At 38.2% G+C, this 18,033-nt stretch overlaps 1 protein-coding gene across 1 annotated transcript in view; it reads left to right on the forward strand.

The window, feature by feature from the left end:
* The first annotated feature begins 407 nt into the window (after positions 1-407).
* CCDC158 (coiled-coil domain containing 158) overlaps positions 408-18,033 on the forward strand; it is a 30,714-nt gene continuing 13,088 nt past the window's right edge. Inside the window, 17 exon segments of the mRNA XM_010020647.1 lie at positions 408-415; positions 2,218-2,348; positions 2,720-2,964; positions 3,379-3,488; positions 3,746-4,073; positions 4,414-4,487; positions 5,146-5,202; positions 5,204-5,254; positions 6,067-6,181; positions 9,517-9,636; positions 11,141-11,338; positions 12,584-13,066; positions 13,826-14,015; positions 15,305-15,457; positions 15,902-16,014; positions 16,561-16,719; positions 17,630-17,722. Of these exon segments, the coding sequence (XP_010018949.1) occupies positions 408-415; positions 2,218-2,348; positions 2,720-2,964; positions 3,379-3,488; positions 3,746-4,073; positions 4,414-4,487; positions 5,146-5,202; positions 5,204-5,254; positions 6,067-6,181; positions 9,517-9,636; positions 11,141-11,338; positions 12,584-13,066; positions 13,826-14,015; positions 15,305-15,457; positions 15,902-16,014; positions 16,561-16,719; positions 17,630-17,722 (2,628 nt within the window).

An 18,033-nucleotide genomic window follows, 5' to 3' on the forward strand; every position in this document is an offset into this window, starting at 1 on the left:
AAACTATCTCCATGAATGTCCTTTAATTCCTCCTGCAATTTTAAAATTAGGTGAGAAAATTGATTTTTATTACATAAAGTTGATTTTTAATATGGTAGAAAATAGACATCTCTTTCGCCACAGGTGCTGTTACAATGAGCGAGAATATCCAGGAATTAAGGTAGTACACAGATTTTAATTGTTATTAGATAAACTTCTGTACCTGCTATTTGTCATTACAGTAAACAGCACACCTACTGAAAATGGAAACCAGCAGATTCCTAAGGTATAGTCTGTTATAATAATGTGGCAGGGAAGCTGTGAAGACAAAATTTAAGGATATGGGTGCCCAATGCACTCTGCAGTGAAAGATGAACTACACTGCTCAATGTAATTTGTGTGCTGGGGTAACAGCTGAATTTGTATCCATGGTGGGGTGAGTTCTTCACTGGCAATGGGATTTCTGCACGAAGAGCAGTATGTAGTACTGCCTTTTGAAATTAATTTGCAGGGGTCTGTGATTCTGCCTACTGTTAGATTCAGAGTCATTCAGCTTCAGAGGAGTGGTGCTTGTGAAATTGTGAGTTTTACTGTTCAGAGTGTTGGGTGGGGTTTTTTTTGCCAGAAGGCAGTGCTTGGATTTAGTGATTTTTATATACAGGTATGTATCTAATATTTGAAAGCGTCTCCCAAAGAAGGAGAATTAATGATTTGAAAATTAATTGCTAACTGAGAAGAATTGGGATGGTATTCTCCCAAAAGCTTTGATTTACTGATTCACTCAGACTCTGGTGGATCAGGCTGAAGTTTCATCTCACCAGTGTGCTCATTGTAACAGTGGGTAGTGGCAGATGTCACAAGAAAAATGGTGAGGAAAAAGTGGTTTTTTTGCATAGTACATCTCAGTGTCCAGGCAATTGGAATGTAAAGATTTATTGAATCTAAATGTCTGTCCCAGCTGTCAAATTTATTAGTCTTTGGTATTTGTGTAGTCATTTTCTAACCTGTTTATGCATTTAGGATATACTCCACAATAACAGGGCAGTGTTGATAGAATTTCCACCCTTGCCCCTTCTTCCCAATTCTAGGGTTACAAACTCAGGATGCTTCTCCCCAGGCTGTGCAGTTCTGCTTGCTTCCATCTCTTCTGATCTTGTTCCATCAGTAATGTTGCACAAAGAAAATCAAGGTTTATCAGGATGCCTTAATGCAGCTGCATAGAGGCAGCATAACAAGTGCAGTGCACAGACAGACTTGTTGCATTGTGAAAAAGAAGTGCCACGTGGGCAGAAATCAACTGTGCGTGTTGTAATTGGGTCATTTGTGAATGTTGCAGTCCTGGTATGTACACACAAGAGTACTGATGCCCAATGACTGGGAGCTGCTCTCCTTGCTGATCTCATTGTCTTCCCTCAACTGTAGACTTGCCAATTAAACTATTTTTCCTTAATTTCAGATTCCTCTTTGTCCCTCAACTATTTTTTCTTCATGTTTCCTCACAGTTTTCTTTACTGCTTAGAGCTGAACTGCCAAAATTTGTCTATTATTCTCACTTAGATGGATTTCTTTCTCTTTTGATCAGAAAAACTCATTTTACTTTTTTTTTAGCAGGCAGATAGCCTGCTTTCTTTGCACACCCCCCAACCCCTCTGAGGAATCTAGCAAATGATCTGATGCCCGATCAGTTCCAGTAAAATAAGATGTTGTGTATTGGTACAGGTTTCCTTCTGTGCTTGAGGTTTTATACAACCAAACATGTCTCAAGTCTAAGTTCTCTTAGATATGTCTTATCATGCCTGCAAATGAAGTATTTAACAGATTTCCATGGGTTTGATGGACCATACAGTTCCAGCTTTGTGTCAGTAAGGAACTATTTTACTGGCCAGACAGGAGAAAAAATGTGGAAATAAAAGGAAATCCCTTTTCAGAAGATAAACCAATTTAATTCTGTTTGTTGGTGAAGTGTTGCTTTAATTCTTTAGAATTTAATAGATTAGGCCTGCTAGTGGCAAAACGTGATAGTTCAGTTGACTACAGTGGAGCTGCAGCAGTTGAAGATGTGTCGCTGTGTTGCCAAATATACGTGCAAATCAGGGAAGTACAACAGTGTTACCAAATTAATTCTCTGGTTTCAATTCTTTTCTCAGTTATTCCTTTCAGGTTGCATTTGTGATGCAGTACAGTCGAATACTCTTCTGTCCTGCCTTTTCAGCAAATGATTTATGTGCTTTTATGCAGGGAGGGACTGGAAAAGCAGCCGAAAGAGTCTCAGAAACTCCACGAGGAAACCACCAAATGCATGGTGGAATCAGTGATACATTCTTTGAGTCATGAGGAATCTTCACCAAGTGGCAATATGCCTGGTGTGGGCAAGTATTAAATAGATTTCAGAAGATTTGGAAGTAAATGACTATGAACGTTGCTGACTATTACATGATTTAGAAGTTCATGTTACGTATTTCAAGTTGAATCCTCTCCAGGCCCTGTATGTTGAACAGCTCTTGTCGGCACAATCCCAAGGTAAAGACAGAGCAGTTCTGAAGTGTTCTCTGAACACTCAGTTTCACACACCCAGTGGGAAACCCTGGAATTGACTGGATTTTTCTCCTTAGAAAAGATGATTGCTAGGTTTGACTGTTGATAGCTAGGCACTAAGAGGCACAAATGCCCAGTTGTGCAGATGATGGATTATTCTCACGTATGACTTTTGTTTCAACAGTTAAATTTATCTGCCTTTCAGGTGCTGCTAGCCCATTTCTCGGCAACCAGAATGTTTTAGCTTCTTCCGTTCTCAGCACAGTGATGAAAAGCTCAGCCTCTTCTAGTACCACTGGCAGTCCACCCAATAATGACTTCTGTTCCATATATGAAATACATACTGATTCTGAGAAAGAAAACATGAGTGGTGCTGGCAAAGAACACACGGAAAACATTCTAGAAGAATACTCGCAGAAAGGTAGAGATGCGCAGATGAGGCTGAATGAAGTGAGTTGCAAATTTGGGGCAGCTTCTTAAAATATAGACAAGCTTTTGTTGCTTTTGTCATTGCTGAGTCTTTGGACAGTTTCACCAGCAGTTTTGAGGATCCTCTTGTCTGCTGTAAGTTGTACTTGGCCATCATGATTCCCAGGTGCCATTTGACAGACAGAAATAGACAATAGGTAGTTATGTTGGCAGGATCATTGTAACAGTGTTCCATGCATAGTCAGTCCATGGCAGCACAGTGTGACTAGCAAGTTAACTAAGAAATATTAAAAAACCCCTAATTCCCATTCCCTTCCTGCTCTCAGCCTCTTTTTTTCTTTTTTCTTTTTTTTTTTTTTTGGCAGGGTGTGGTGATTATCTATTCAATATTTTGGTTGGTTTAGCTTCTTTGTTTGGGTTTTTTTCCTCCTTTAGACTACTGAGCTACATGAGCAACAGAAAAGCAATTTAAGATTGATTGTTGCTGATCTGCAGACCAAACTGATGGAAGTGCAATTGGAAAGAGATGCGCTTCAGGATGCTAGGTATGAAGGCCAGGACAGATGTGTTGTGAGGAGTGTATATATGGGCTTTGAGAGGCACACCACATCTTCTAAATGAGAAACTTGCCCTCAGGAATGAAGATGATGAGACTGCGGCACCTTGGTTTAGAAAATGGCTTATTATGTAGCTGTAAAAAAAATGGCAGTTGATCAGCATACACATTATACCTGTTACTCAGGATAAAAATCCACGTTGTGAATTCTGTTTTCTGAATTATTTCTTCATTTTCCCAATTCAGACAGAAGGAATCACAGAGCCAAGAGAATGTCAAAATACAGCTAAAAACTACTATTCAAAAGCTGGAAGCTGCCAGCCAGCTGCAGGAGGAGATTCTAAGGGAGGCTGACAGCCAAACTAAACATCTGGAAAAGATAGTCCACAGCCACAAGGAAGTACTTCTGGAATTCCATGGCATCCTCATGGGCTATGAAGACAGCACAGGCAGGAAACTCTGTGACCATGAGAATATTACTAGCCGACACATCCACAGCCTGAGCACAGCACTTGCTGACATCCTGCAAGATTTGGACTCAGAGGTGTCGTGCCTCAAAGAAAAGGTTGTCCTGGTATGTGAAGAAAGTTATGCTTTTCCTTCCAAGACTTTTATGTTCTGTTTTTTTAGAAAGTGTTTTTGATAACTCCGTCACCTCCTATCTAAAGCAGCTGAAGGAAATGGTTATGGCATAAAGGTGTACAAATGCTACTTTGCAGTTAAGATGGCAGGTGCTGGTTTGCCAGCCTTTTATACTGCCCTGAACTTGAGATTGGGCTTATTGCCAGAATTTAACCATGTGCAGCTGGTTTCACAGTTTAAGGTGACAGCAAAAGGAAGGAAATCATACTTTGAAATCTACAGTTTTGAGTGTCTTTTCTGTAGGCGTTAACATTGTCATCTGTTTGCAATAGGTAGAAGAAGAACTTGGGTCACTGAAAAAAGATTCACAAACCCAAAACCAACTGCTCCAGCAACACCAAAATAGGTACCTGTTCTCCATTTATTTATTCGTATAACATAAATAGACGTTTTTTCACATCTTCCACAGATAGTTCTTTGATGATGATGATGATATTGGGGGGGGTCAGGGAAGTGGTTGGGGGGGCAGCAAAAGATGTTTTTGAGGGCTTAATAATTGTTCCACTCCAGATGTTTCTTTGCTTTTGACTTTCTGTTGCTTTTCCCTTCCATGCTGACAATCTCCTGTTTTATTCACTGCGTCAAAAACTAGTATTTTGGAAGAATCTGTACACCTTAATTTTGCAAGTGTGATTGGCTGCTTAGGTGAACATCTAGAATTTGTTTGGAGACTAGTTCCACCGTTAAAAGAAAAGATTGAAAGCAATCACTTCAGTAGTTACATTAAGTTTTTCTTACTAATTTCACCAAGAGCTTTATCCTTCCCTCTTCAAAAAGTCCTAATTTCCCCGGCTATCCACCTGAATTACATAGTAACCTGTTCAAAATAAAAGGGTCAGTAACTCAATACATAACGTTTCGTTCACAATACATAACGTTTCGTTCACAATTGAACATCAAAATGGTTACATTTCTGGCTACTGAAAAGTATCATTATGTTTTCAGTGCAGAAGTTACTGTTGGCCAAGATTATAATTATAAGGAGTATTTTCTTTTTGAAACAGGATTGAGCAGCTAGTAAGTGAGCATGAACAGGAGGTGGCAGCACTGACTGATAAAGCACAGTGCACGCAGGGGTGCAAATAATATCCAAAGCCAGATGTAGATCATTCAGTATGTTTTGTGATTATAGTATAGAAAATGTTAAGAGCAACCTTAATTTGAGAGAAAGCTTATGCTGCTTGTATACTCTCCTCTCTGCCCTGCGGTTTTGGTTTCTTATTTCATTTCACTGTGACCTTGTCTTTTAAATGTTCTATGGATTCAGATATAAAATTAATTTCCAGTAGCATTTTCAGCTGAATCGCAAACAAGGATGGCTAAACAATTAGGTTGTTTGCATACATGTACAAATAGCAGTGAATAGTAGTTTTAAAGAGAGGGTAGTTTCATTTGGGAGAAATAGATGTTTTGGTTCTGTTGACTTTGGTAACAATTGAGTAAGAATAAAAAGACACTCATTCTCATCAGCCACTTCATGACTCAGAAATCAGTCCTCAATATATCAGTTAAAAAAATGAACACATGCCATGCAGTGTTGCAAACATAAGATGAGGTTAAAATGTGAGTATGCATTAATATCTGATTTGCATGGTTGAGATCATGCAAAAAGCTTCTCAGTTCTGCTTGTAGAATAGTTCAGGTGCATTTCAAAGCAGACTTGGCTTTCTTAGAACTTGCTTGAGAATAAATGAGTTCTTATCAGGAACAAAAAGCAGCAGTATTTCAATTATGTAATTTTATATAAGATGGATATCAGAGAGCAAATCTAACCAGTAAGGGAGTGTAATTTTTATGTGATCCCACTGTTAGTGATAATCATAGTGCAAAGCAGTACGTTTCAGTGGTCATAATGATTGCAGTGAAAACCAGAAGATGTTTCGTACTTCCATGGTTCTAATTTCTCCACCTAAAAATTTTCTTAGAGAACAAACAAGAAATCAGAATTCAATGCATGCAGATCAAGTTAGTCGCTTGGAATCTACAGTTTCTCAGCTGCGTTCTGAATTACAAGAAGCTAAGAGGATATATGAAGACAAGGTGTGTATGGATTTCTGTGTTAGTATTAGTGCCAATGAAACTATGTGTAGATGTCTGAAATGTTCCAGGTATACAAGAAAAGTATTTTTGTAAGGGCTTCCTTCAGAAAAACTGTGCCGACAATGAATAAATTACATCATCCTTGACTCAATTTGTTCGTATTACTTTTAAGAACAAGTTATCTTTCTTTTAACACAAAATATCTGCAAAACTCACTGAACAAAATAGTTTTGCTGAATGTATTGAGGGCATACCATAATGATACCTTCTGGAAATAAAACGATTTTGCACTGCAAACATCACTTGTACATGCAGGACAAGAACATTGTTGTACTGGATCACTAGAGAATATATCAGCAAAACCAGGCAGTAAACATAGCTTCTTCTTTATCTTGTACTGCCCAGAAAAATGTTTTGGTAACTTTTTGTCTTGGTAAGTGGAAGGATGGGAGGACATTGAGATTACAGCAGTGCTTGAGAAGCATTCAGATGCCCAGAGATGACCCATTTGTGAGCTAAGAATCTTTAGCATTTATTGAAATCCAAAGTCTTCTTACCAGCAGGATGTAATATAGGCAAAAAAGAGGGGCTGGACAGCACCTCTGTATTCAAGCTATTTCTTAATCCCATTAGAAAACATTAATCTTGACAAATTTTTTTTTAACCCCACTGCTCCCCACAGCCCAACTTGTTTCCAGGTAGCACAGCATGGAGTTACTGCCAGCAGATAGAGAGAACTTCTTACAGTTCCACCACAAAATCTCTATCATGTCTTGAACTGCAGCATTTTTTATCCCATTACTATATCACACCCACTGCATCTTTCAGTTATTTCACTGCTTTTGTTTCCAGTTTTATAAACAATTTGAATATCTTTAAGTTCCTTCTTACTTGTGGTGAAAGATAATTCATGTTTTCTTTAGAAAATTATCTGAAAAGAGTTACTCTCCCCTCCCTTTAAAAATCAGTGGAGCTGATCCATGCAGAAATGCTTGATGGATCCAAATCCATATTAGATTACAAGTCATGAGGATTTGGGCATCCTTCTCCAACATACTGTTGAAAAGGGAAAGTTCAGGTCACAGGAGTTCCATGAAGTTTGGCAGAGCTTATGGTCTCCAGTCCAAAAACATCTGAGAATGGAATGGCAGGGGGGTGGAAGCCATGGTGGGTGGGGGGGTGTGTGTGTGTGTGTACTTGCAGTATAAAACAGCAGGAAGGACATGGTAGTTTATCATTTCTGTAGGTTTCCACTTCTGTCAATCCCATTGATTGACATGTATTAAAACTCACGTTAGTCAGTTCCAAAAGTAACTTTTTACAGCATAACTGACCTGCATAGAATTTGTAAATATATTTCTATTACTGTATCTCATCCTCAAGGAAGGGTACAATATATGGTATGTTCTCATGTTGGCTTTATTTACCTGAATTCTTCTGATTCAAATCAGGCAGTGCACAGCATAAGGTCATATCAGGTATATAGCTATAACTGTAGTGTATACTCTGTAGGCATGTTCCCTTCCAGAATGCTTACCTTGTAACAGATGTAAAATTGGAAACTGGGAATCAATTTAAGTCTATTTTTCACAGTCTGCCAACTCCAGAAAATGTTGGGGTTGTATATCTATGAAAGAATATACTACTTTGTCCAATAAAAACTGCTTTTCAAAAGGAAGTGTAATAAACTGAATTGCTGAGGGAGACTTTAGTGAGAGACGAGTTGATAGCCGGAGAGATAACTTGATCTTAGGCTGTTATGCAGAGTCATTCCTGGGAAGGTGTGAGAGAGAATCTAAATAAAGCTTTTATAAATGTATGTCTTGCTTTTACACAGCTTCCTCCACAGCTTCTCTGGTGGGGTAAAAACCTTAGCAACTAAAATTTTCAAGGGAGTAGGTGAAAACTAAAGCTGATATAAATTGTTCATATGAGACAGTTTCGGCAGTCAGAAAAATGTGGTACTTCAGTGGATATAAATGTAAATATGTAAGTGATCTGTTTGCATATGCCTATGTTAATATCCTACACTGTCAGAAGTTGCATCCTTTCAGAGAAGGTGACTACCACCTGGAGCAAAACATGTTTGTGTGTAGATTCCTTAATGAATTCATAGTGAAGGAATACACTTCCTTGCCTTAGCTGCATAAATCGTGCTGTTAGACCTCAGTGTGTCTGGAGAGCTTCACTATATCATTAAACACAGAGTGAATATGGCTGAATATATGCTTGGGACCAAATTCTCCCTAAATTAACTTAATTGTATAGGAAGGGCCCTGTGTGAGGACAGCTCTTTCTGTCACTATCTGAGAAAGCCCTGTTGATAATGTTGTACACAGTCGTTGAGCTCTGTAGAGGGTGTACTTCAGCTTCAGATTTTCTGTGGAAATATGGAGTAGTTGTGTAAGGAGGGATTCAGGGAGAAGTAACCTGGGATTTACTGAGATTCCTCCTGTTGGAGGGCTCCACAAGATGAGAGGAACCCCTTTCAGAAAGGACCTAAGCCCATTACAGGAAGAAGAGGCCCTCAAAATGTCCTTCTGCTGCTTAGGCATTGGAGCTCTAGGAGGAGAACATTACTATTTTATCCAACTTTGGGGAAGAAAAACTTCATAAGAAGATCTTCAGAACTTCTCCTTGACAATATCTTCTCATCCTGATGTGCCCAACCTCCATTTGGTGAGAGACCTGATGTTTTGGCACTAACCCTGCATAAATGGTCCATTAGTAATTAAAAAGAATTATGTCATCATTATAATCAGATGCATGAAAGAGAGGCAGAAGAGGAAGAAAGAGATTAATGGTTTTGTCACAAGCTGAAGAAACATTTTTAAAGAAGTAGAAAGGAAATGCCCAGATTTTGGTGTTAGCCAAAAGAGAGGTTGCAGATCCTGAAGTGCTTGTTAGAAGAGCATTGTAGATTTCATATAGTCTCATTGAATGATTCCATATAGATTGTGTTTTAGTTATACTTGCATTATGGTGGCTTTTCTAACCAGTAGTACTGCAAATCAAGCAAGGAGCTTGAACTTTTTTTCTCAAGTGGCTGTTTTCCCATTCCGTTTAATGTTTACAGTGCAGGTAAGGAGTTTTTAAAGAGCTGTGGATCAGGGTCAAAGCCAGTTCATTCTCAGAAACCTCAGTTAACTCTGCAATGAAATTGATCTGAAAGACAACGCAGTTCTGAATACGCCTAAGGAATAACGGCTGAGCTAAAAGATGATGTTTGGACTTCTTTTGAGTTGAACCTAGAAGGAAAGTAGAAGAAATCCAATGTAGTATTTAAAATAGAATACATTAAGATAATTCTTAATGAATATTTTTCTTCATTCTAGGTCAAAGATCTTGAGACGCAATTGCACGTAGCTCATTCTGAAATGGCAGAAGCTCAGACAGGACAGAATCAAAGCAGCCAAGAATCTGGAGATCTGAATAACCAGATTCATCAGTTGTTGGTAAAAACAAGTGATTGAATTGAAAAGAATCTTCTCTCTCTACTGGTGGTGTTGAGATTTGCTCACTGCTTGTTTATGAAGTGCAGCAGCCCCCTTAAAATTAAGTATGAGGATTATTTTTTACTAGAAAATTGAATTAGCTGTCAAGAAAGTTTCCCAAAGGCCTTTGCTGTTAGCAATGCAGGACATCCTGTATTAAGATTAACTTTGTCATAAACACAAAATCATTGAATCCTATGCAAATCATATTAAAGATTCTGAGCCACCTTCACTTTAACCTCACAGTTAAGGTCCCTCTGTTGAAGAACCTTGGTCCCTTAACACATTTTGCAAGACGTATCTGGGATTTTCCTAATAGCACTAAACACTCCTTTGTAACTGGTCGAGAATATTCGCAAATTGAACATACAGTATAAAGAAACTTTGCCACATAGGGTTGGTTTCACTACAACTGCTTTCATGTACTATAATTAGCCTTATTTTCTTCTTACACAAGATTATTCCTTAATGACTAAATTTTGGGATATTAGTTTGTGTGGTTTCATTAGGTTTGTTTGTCTAGTTAGCATCAAAGTGCTCTGAAAGGGTTGTTGAAATAATTTCATTCTATACAGCCTTCTCCTACTCAAGGGTATGTTAGTGTAAATCTTTTCCTACAGACTGTACATAGCTATCGAGAAGACTATGAGTCTTTTTTCTGACTATGAGTCAGAAAAATCATTGTATAATTGAAGGTTAGGAATCTCATGTAGGATTCCTTTTGTTTCTGTCTTCAGCTCATGTTTTTATTCTGCCATTCTCTGAGCTTCCTACTTGGTTCTCTACATCCGCTTTAACAATACGCAGATGGTTAACAACAGCAAGTTATGATTAGCAGAAATGCCTATTGATAATTCAGTTTGGGCACATTTTAAATTTCTGTTTTCAGTATGAATAGCTCTGAAATGTGTATGTCAGTATTTTTTAAATATTATTTACGCTTTAAATTACCATTTATAATTTCAATTATGGACTGTTACATCTGAGGTAGAAAAGATTTAAGCTATGAGGAACACGTGGCAAATTGCTGCATGAGGTGAAATGAGCAATTCTTATTAGTAGTAAAGATGGATATTTATCAAGAGCAGCCTTCATTGAAATGTAATATTCTTCATTGTTTTTCATTTGATATTGACACAATAAAATCTTTTTTAATTTTGTAGCTTACACTGATTTTGGAATAGATATATAAATGACATGAAAGACTTAAGGGTTGAGGTGTTACATGCTTCAAAATAACTCATATGCGGCCATATATGAAGTTGAAACTTAGTGCTTTGTTGGCAGAAGACATGTAAGAGGTGTCAGACTAGTTTAGCCAATATTCCTGTCTTCTGCTAAGTGTAAATCCATACAGCAGTCCCTATTCAGGTATCAAATTGTGTAATTGAATGTTGCCGACGTTAAGAGAAGAAAAAAATCCTAAATGTGATTCAAAGAGGGAGGTGACTTTAATTTCTTGTAGCTTGAACTTCATAAAAAAGAGATAGAACTAAGTCTAGAAAAAGAGCAGAACAAGCGATTTTGGGATCAGAACACGGACAGCAGCGTCACCATTTACCATCTAAGGAGACAATTAGACAACAAAACCAAGCAATTGCAGTGTATGGAAAGCACAGCAAAGGAAATGAGGACTGAATGTCACAGACAAATGGAGCACCAGGCTGGTGAGCAACTGCGGTGTGATAGTGTTCAGGATAGAAAGAGCTTTACTTCAGGTAGAAGTGCTGTAACTCTGGTTACCATGGGTGGGAGACCTTTGGGGCTCAGGTGGCAAAATTTTCCTTGCAAAGATGCAAATACATGACATGCAAAATCTGCATTTTTTCCCTGTTAATCAGACCTGTCCAGCCCTCACTTCTTATTATTTACGAGGAAGTAGAACCATTATTTTAATTTTGATTTTTGACATACAAGCCTTAGGAGAAAATGAATATTCTGTCGATAGCGTGCTTGATTTTGACTATAAACCTCTAAAACAACCTTGTGTAAATTTCCAGAAAGTTTGATGTTGGCAGATGTAACAAACAAACTATTGAAGGTAGTATTTTCTGTAAGAATAATTGGTAGATGAAAGGCCTTCATAATGCTTTACTTTATGTAGTGCTTAACAAAAACATAATGAAATTTGTGTTTATAAACCTAACCTGAATGCAGTGCTATGTCAGAAGGAATTAATTCTGACAAAGTAGATTCCTAGACACTGACTTGTAGTACATTCCCCTTTCTTCAAGACTTCAGCCTCTCAGAAATGGGCTGTAATTAGGTAACCCTCTTTGCATTATGAGTAAAGATCAAGCTAATTACTTTATATTTCAACCAAACCACAGGCTTGTGCTGTCTCACAGAGCCTTCTACATTTTCTCAATCCATTATTTTTCCTTTAAAATCTTCCCACAGGAAGTTCATTCTTTTCTCTTGTTTCTGTTTTGTACTTTTAGCAGTTCCTGAGTCACAGTACTTTATGCTTCAAATGGTGCACATTGCTGCCTGCAGGAATAAAATCAGTAATAAATTATTCATGTACATACTTTTTTTCCCCCCAACTTACAGTGCTGTCAGTCGAGTTCTAACACATAAAGTTCTTTTGCCTCAGCTGCTCTAAATTTCATACTAGCATTGCAGGGGTTTTTTTGTTTTGTTTTGTTTTTACATCAGTTTAACATTTCCATTTTCTGTGATTAAAACCCCAATATTCTAAGCAATACTTTATTTATTAAGGTGCAGAAAGAGGAAAGAAAACGAGAAGAATCACATGGTCATTGTAGACCAGATCATGCTGACCTAATTTTCTGGTAAAACTCAAGATGTTTGAAGGTGAACTCTGGAAAAGCAGAAATGTGACAGGAAGTTTTAAAGGTAGAAATAAGCATTTCTCTTGTTTGATGCTTATATTGCTGTTATTCAGATGGCTGCAGTTAAGGAAAAAAATGAAAGCATTGGAAGAATCTCCTCTTTGGCCATTCAACTGGAGTTAACCAAGGAAGCACTCCGTAAGGTTAAAGAAGATCTTACAGCCAAGCAGATCGATTTGGAGATTGCTGAGAAAACAGTGTCAAATCTGACAGCCTGTCTGCAGGAGAAGGAGAGAGCTCTTGAGGTTACCAGTGTGGAAATCAAGAAGCTGCATTCACAACTTAGCAGTAGGATGCAGGAGTTCCAGCATCTCAAGAATGAAGAGGACCATTTACAAGATGTTCAGTCAGAGCATGAAACACTGAAACTGCAGATATCAGAGAAGGAAAGGATTATTGAGATCTTCCAAAAGCAAATTGATAACATGACACAGACTGTAGGCCAATACAGTCGAGCTGCTGGAGCAATGGAAGTTGAGAAATCCCAGTTTATAAAAGAAATAGATGACTGGAAACTCAAAGTAGAAGAACTTAAGGTATGCAAACAATGCTATATTTATGTCTTTGTGGTACATTAAATGTTTTCTGGTTTTAAATCTCTGTGTTAGTGTGCTAATGCTGTGGGTTTAGAGCAGATCAGGCAATGCACCTTGAATCCTAGCAGCAATAAAAGAGTTAGTGGGCAGAGAGAATAATGCTATCACATTACCACTGAAAATTAATAATTCACTGGTAAAAAGCAGTTGCCAAAAGACTCCTGAAAGCTGGAATATAACATGCTGTCCTCAGTGGTACAGTTGTCCACACCAGTAACAAAACCAGAAATACAAAGGGTTACTGAGAAATAATACACAGTAAGCACTCTGAATTCCAAACTGAGGACACTGTTCATAACTGCTAATTACTCTGACAAGAATTACAGGATAGGGCAGTCTTATGCAGGTCAGCATCTTCAGAACAAATTCATTCCAGACAGGGAATCTCATTCTCTTTTGTGAAAATTAGGGGTGAATATGGAAATGCTGCTAGAGAAGGAAGGAAATCATTTTCATATGATACACCTGCTAAGGTTAAACATGTTGTAAACCATCAGATCAGATTCTTTTGCACCCTTCTTGCCTGGATTACTGGTTTTCACAGAACTAATCCGTCTGCTTTACTCTGAATTCTTTCTTGCCCCAAACTCTTCACTGACAACCAGGATTTAAAGTAATGATGATGTCTGCACATCTTTGTGCTTACTTTATATAATTATGTATATTGCACATAGTTATCATTGTCTTTTATGTAAGTAGATTGCAAAGGATGAGAAAGAAACCAGAATACATGAAATGGAAGCCAGAGTGAGTGAGCTGGAACTGGAGAATATTAAACTGGCTAATACCTGCACTGAGAGGCTCCATGCACTTAATGATACCAAACTGGAAAAAGACCACCTAATGAATGAACTCAAAGCCAGTCGGGGTGAGCTAGCTGGCCTTGCAGGTAGGGAGCCCCATCTTGGCTCAGCTCTGACAGCTGCTAAATTGGGCTGGTGTTAAAAAGAACAGCTTGCTTGCTGAATCCAAATACGGCTTCTGGTACAGCAGAAGGTTCCCTGCCAGCAAGGGGCGGTCAGGTCACTTCAGGGAGCTATGTCGTGATTTGGGATTCTGGCACAGTGGTGGGAATGCAATCTTTATGCAATCTCTCACTACCCTGAGCAAAAATACTTAAACTGCCTGGCTCTGGACACCAAAGCAGCAGATGTAGTAAATCACAGAATAGAAACTTCACTGCTTTTTTGTGAGTGTTATTAAAGAGCACTAGGGGATCCTGTTAACTGTCTGTGGTCAAATTACAGTGGAACTTTGTTTCTGTCTTGTTGTAGGTTTGCTACAATGTTATTTAGAAGTTTTTATGTTATGACTCCACTGTTTTCACAACTAAGGTGAGGTGAAGCAGATCAAGATAATATTTAAAAAAAAAAATCAAAAGTAGGATCTGGAACTACGCCAACCACCCAAATACAGGGGGATCCTCTATTAAATCTGCACTGCAGCCACCCAGATGATACTGTTCCCATGCTTTGCTCTCTACGTACCCCTGTACTCTCATACAATTCCTGTTGGGAACATGTATGTCCTCAGTTCTAAATTTACTAAGTTTTGTAAGAATTAAACAGAGCCTGTGTGTCTGCCTTAGGTTTGTACAGTACTATCAGGGTGAATGAGCTTTAGGAAAGGCTTATTGGAATGAATGACCGCAGAGAAATTAAGGCCAAGCTGTTGATAGAGTCTGAGCTCACAGCTGGCTGACTTGTAGTGGTGTGGGTGACATAAGAGGACTTGCAGAGAGATAAGGGGAACAGAGCTGAGAAGCAGAGTTGCAGGGGAATGCTTGACAAATTAGATCAGTTCAGTCCTTAGTCTGGTTAAAAGTGTGGCTGGAGAAGAGAATGACCAGGGCAAAATGCTGTCTTTCACCAATATCCTTAGCTTTCATTGTATACAGTTGGGTCTAGCAGCAGAACTCAGAAACATGGGTTTGTATCACTTTCTTGAACTGTTGCTTTGGTGAGCAACCAAAGAACACATTTGTTACTGGTGAAACAGAATCTTTTGGTGACATGCAGGACAGTGAACTGCTAGTTGTGCATTTGTTAGTTATTTGCTTTATGTCTTAGCTATCTGCATGTCTCATACTCCTTTTAAGAGAGTAGGTGAGAGATCAGTAATCTTGGCTAGAAGAATGCTAATTTTTTGTCACTATAATTTCAATCTTACTCTCACCAGAGGGATTTGAAGATTTGAAGAGGGACTACCAGGATAAAATCAAGGAGATGGAAAATACTGCAAGCAGACTGAAAATGCAGTTAAAATCTGTGCAATCGGAGCTGGAACAGACCAGGACTGCTCTAAAGACTATGGAAGGATCTGATGGCAATGGTAATTATGGATTGAATTTCCCCCGAATCACATACATTTTTATTTTTAACAAGAGGATTTTTCGAAGTATTGATCCTATATATGCTATAATAATATTCCAGATGTTTTGTGAAATAAATAATTGGTACTGCAGATGACAACATACTTTTATTTAACCTTTTATTACATACTGTAAAACTTAAACGATAAGTTGAGTTTCCTCAGATGGTCTTTGTGCCTATTTCCAGGGAATGCTCTCTTTTCATCTTGTGAGTGTGATGGGTCTAGTGCCACTACCATGAACAAAACTCCAGCTAATGGTAATGGGTGGTTTGCACACATAAGTGACTATGGAATCCTGGTTCAACTTACTTATTCTAACATATTGCTGATAACCAACTTCCAGAGTCTTTTGACAGAATGCTTAATCAATATTGTTCATTGAATGAACTTTGTCTTCTACAGCTATGAAAGTTGCAGTAGGAATGCAGAAGCAGATCACAGCCAAGAGAGGGCAAATGGATGTATTACAGAGCAAGATAAAATTCTTGGAAGAGGCAATGACAAATGCAGCTAAGGTCACAAGAGCTCCCTGTAGAAGTATTTAACTGTATTTAGAGAAATTTTTATTTGGAGAAATGCATGGCCCAAAGCACAATTGTCCCAAGAAGGACCAAGGAGAATTTTACGTGATGTAATGGGCACCTTCCCTGTCCTCCCCCTAACATATATGAGGGAATATCTCCTTTACATAAATAAGCCTTCTGCATAAAGACTGGTTTTAATTTATAGTTATTCTCTGCAAAAGAACAGTACTAGTTTCAATGAGAAGCAGGCTTTTATGTATACATTCTTTTTAAAAATGTCAACTAATGCATTCTGTAGTCTTCTGAATGGATCTAAAATCCAAGATGTTATGTCATTGTGACCAGTCCAATTGTATGTTTCTTTCTAAAGCTATCTTCTTGCTGCAAAACCTCATCTTTCTGTAAGATGCAATAGCTAAACTTCTGAAAGGATTGATTCAGATCTGTAAATGAGAAAAAAAAATGCAGAAAACACATATGTATAATGTAGATAGCTAAAAATTTTTGACTACTTTGTTGTCCTCATCTTAAATTCAGGAGAAGCTTTACCTCAGATTAAAAAATAGTAAACTAGGTCAAGAATTGAGCTATATTACAGCAGAAAATACCAGGATTGCTGGGGAACTGGAGATCCTGCGATCACAAGACAAACGTCTGAAAGAAAAAATATCCAAGATGGAGACAGCTCTTGATAAGGTAATTTAAGGTGCTTTCAGTGAGACCTTCCTTTACAGTCATTTGGGAAGAGAAAATGTCTGACCTCTTCTTACCTAGGTTGTATTTAGTATGTCCTGTTCACAGGTAGTGTAAGATACTTACCTGAAGAAACATCTGTAGTTAAGACTGTCTTTTGGGTTTTTTTATTGGTAAGAGTCTTCTGTTTTCTTAAAGAGAATTCTTGATTTACTGCTTACTATTTTAGGGAAATAAAAGCTGCAGGGAATTTAAATCAGATTAGATTGACCTTCTAGACCTGCCTCTGGCTCTTTAGCACAAAGAAACTCCTTTCTGTGGAGAGAGGGACAATTACTCAGTATAACAGGGGCTCCACTGAAATCAACCATTGGCACACCCTGATTCAGCACACTTGTTCATGCTCTTTCTCTCTCTCTTTTTGTGCTTTGGCCTAGGGTTTCCTCTCTTCTTTCTATCCTGATAAGCCCTCTGTGAAAAATAGCTCCATAATTAGATCTTTTCATACCTTTTCAGGGTAAACTTGTAAAGAGGAAAGAGTATATAACAACAAGACATATCAACAAAGTTATCAGCCATGCATTTTAAAATCTTGAGTTTTGCCACATTAGCACAGTTGAATTTCCTAATCCCAGAGGTGTTCAATAGGTCTAGGACTGTCCCTGAAAGGATTAGCTCCCTTCTGTGATATCATGGTGTGCATATTATGACTAATGGGATCATATAACAGGTGAGTTGCTTTTGTAAGTCTCAAGAAGGGCATCTGGTCATATTGCAATATTTCTGTACTGATAGCAGTAGATAAATACAGCATCTCTATGTGTACCTTGTTTCTTTATCAGAAAGAAAACAGGAAAGACTGTAATCCACAGAAAGTTAGCAAAATTAATGCCTCTTTTTTCCTCTCTTACAGGCATCACTGCAGTTTGCAGAATATCAGTGCATAATCCAGTGTCAGGAACAAGAAGTAATGCGCTTCAGACTGCAGCATACCTTCAATGTAAAAGTAAGTATGTTACTGAGAAGCACGGGTATAAACTTAGATGCATTTGCTTTGTGTCCTTAACTTCAGGTTTAACCCTATTTATTGCTAAGTGCTCTAAAAAGCTTGTGTTCTGAATCCTCTTTTTACATGTTCATCAGGGACTGTAGCAATAGGACAAGGGGTAACGGGTTTAAACTTAAACAGGGGAAGTCCAGGTTAGATATAAGGAAGAAGTTGTTTACTGTGCAGGTGGTGAGGCACTGGAACAGGTTGCCCAAAGAAGGGGTAAATGCTCCATCCCTGGCAGTGTTCAAAGCCAGGCTGGACAGAGC

The sequence above is a fragment of the Nestor notabilis genome, unplaced genomic scaffold (assembly GCF_000696875.1).
Source record: "Nestor notabilis isolate BGI_N333 unplaced genomic scaffold, ASM69687v1 scaffold19490, whole genome shotgun sequence".
Taxonomy (NCBI): domain Eukaryota; kingdom Metazoa; phylum Chordata; class Aves; order Psittaciformes; family Psittacidae; genus Nestor; species Nestor notabilis.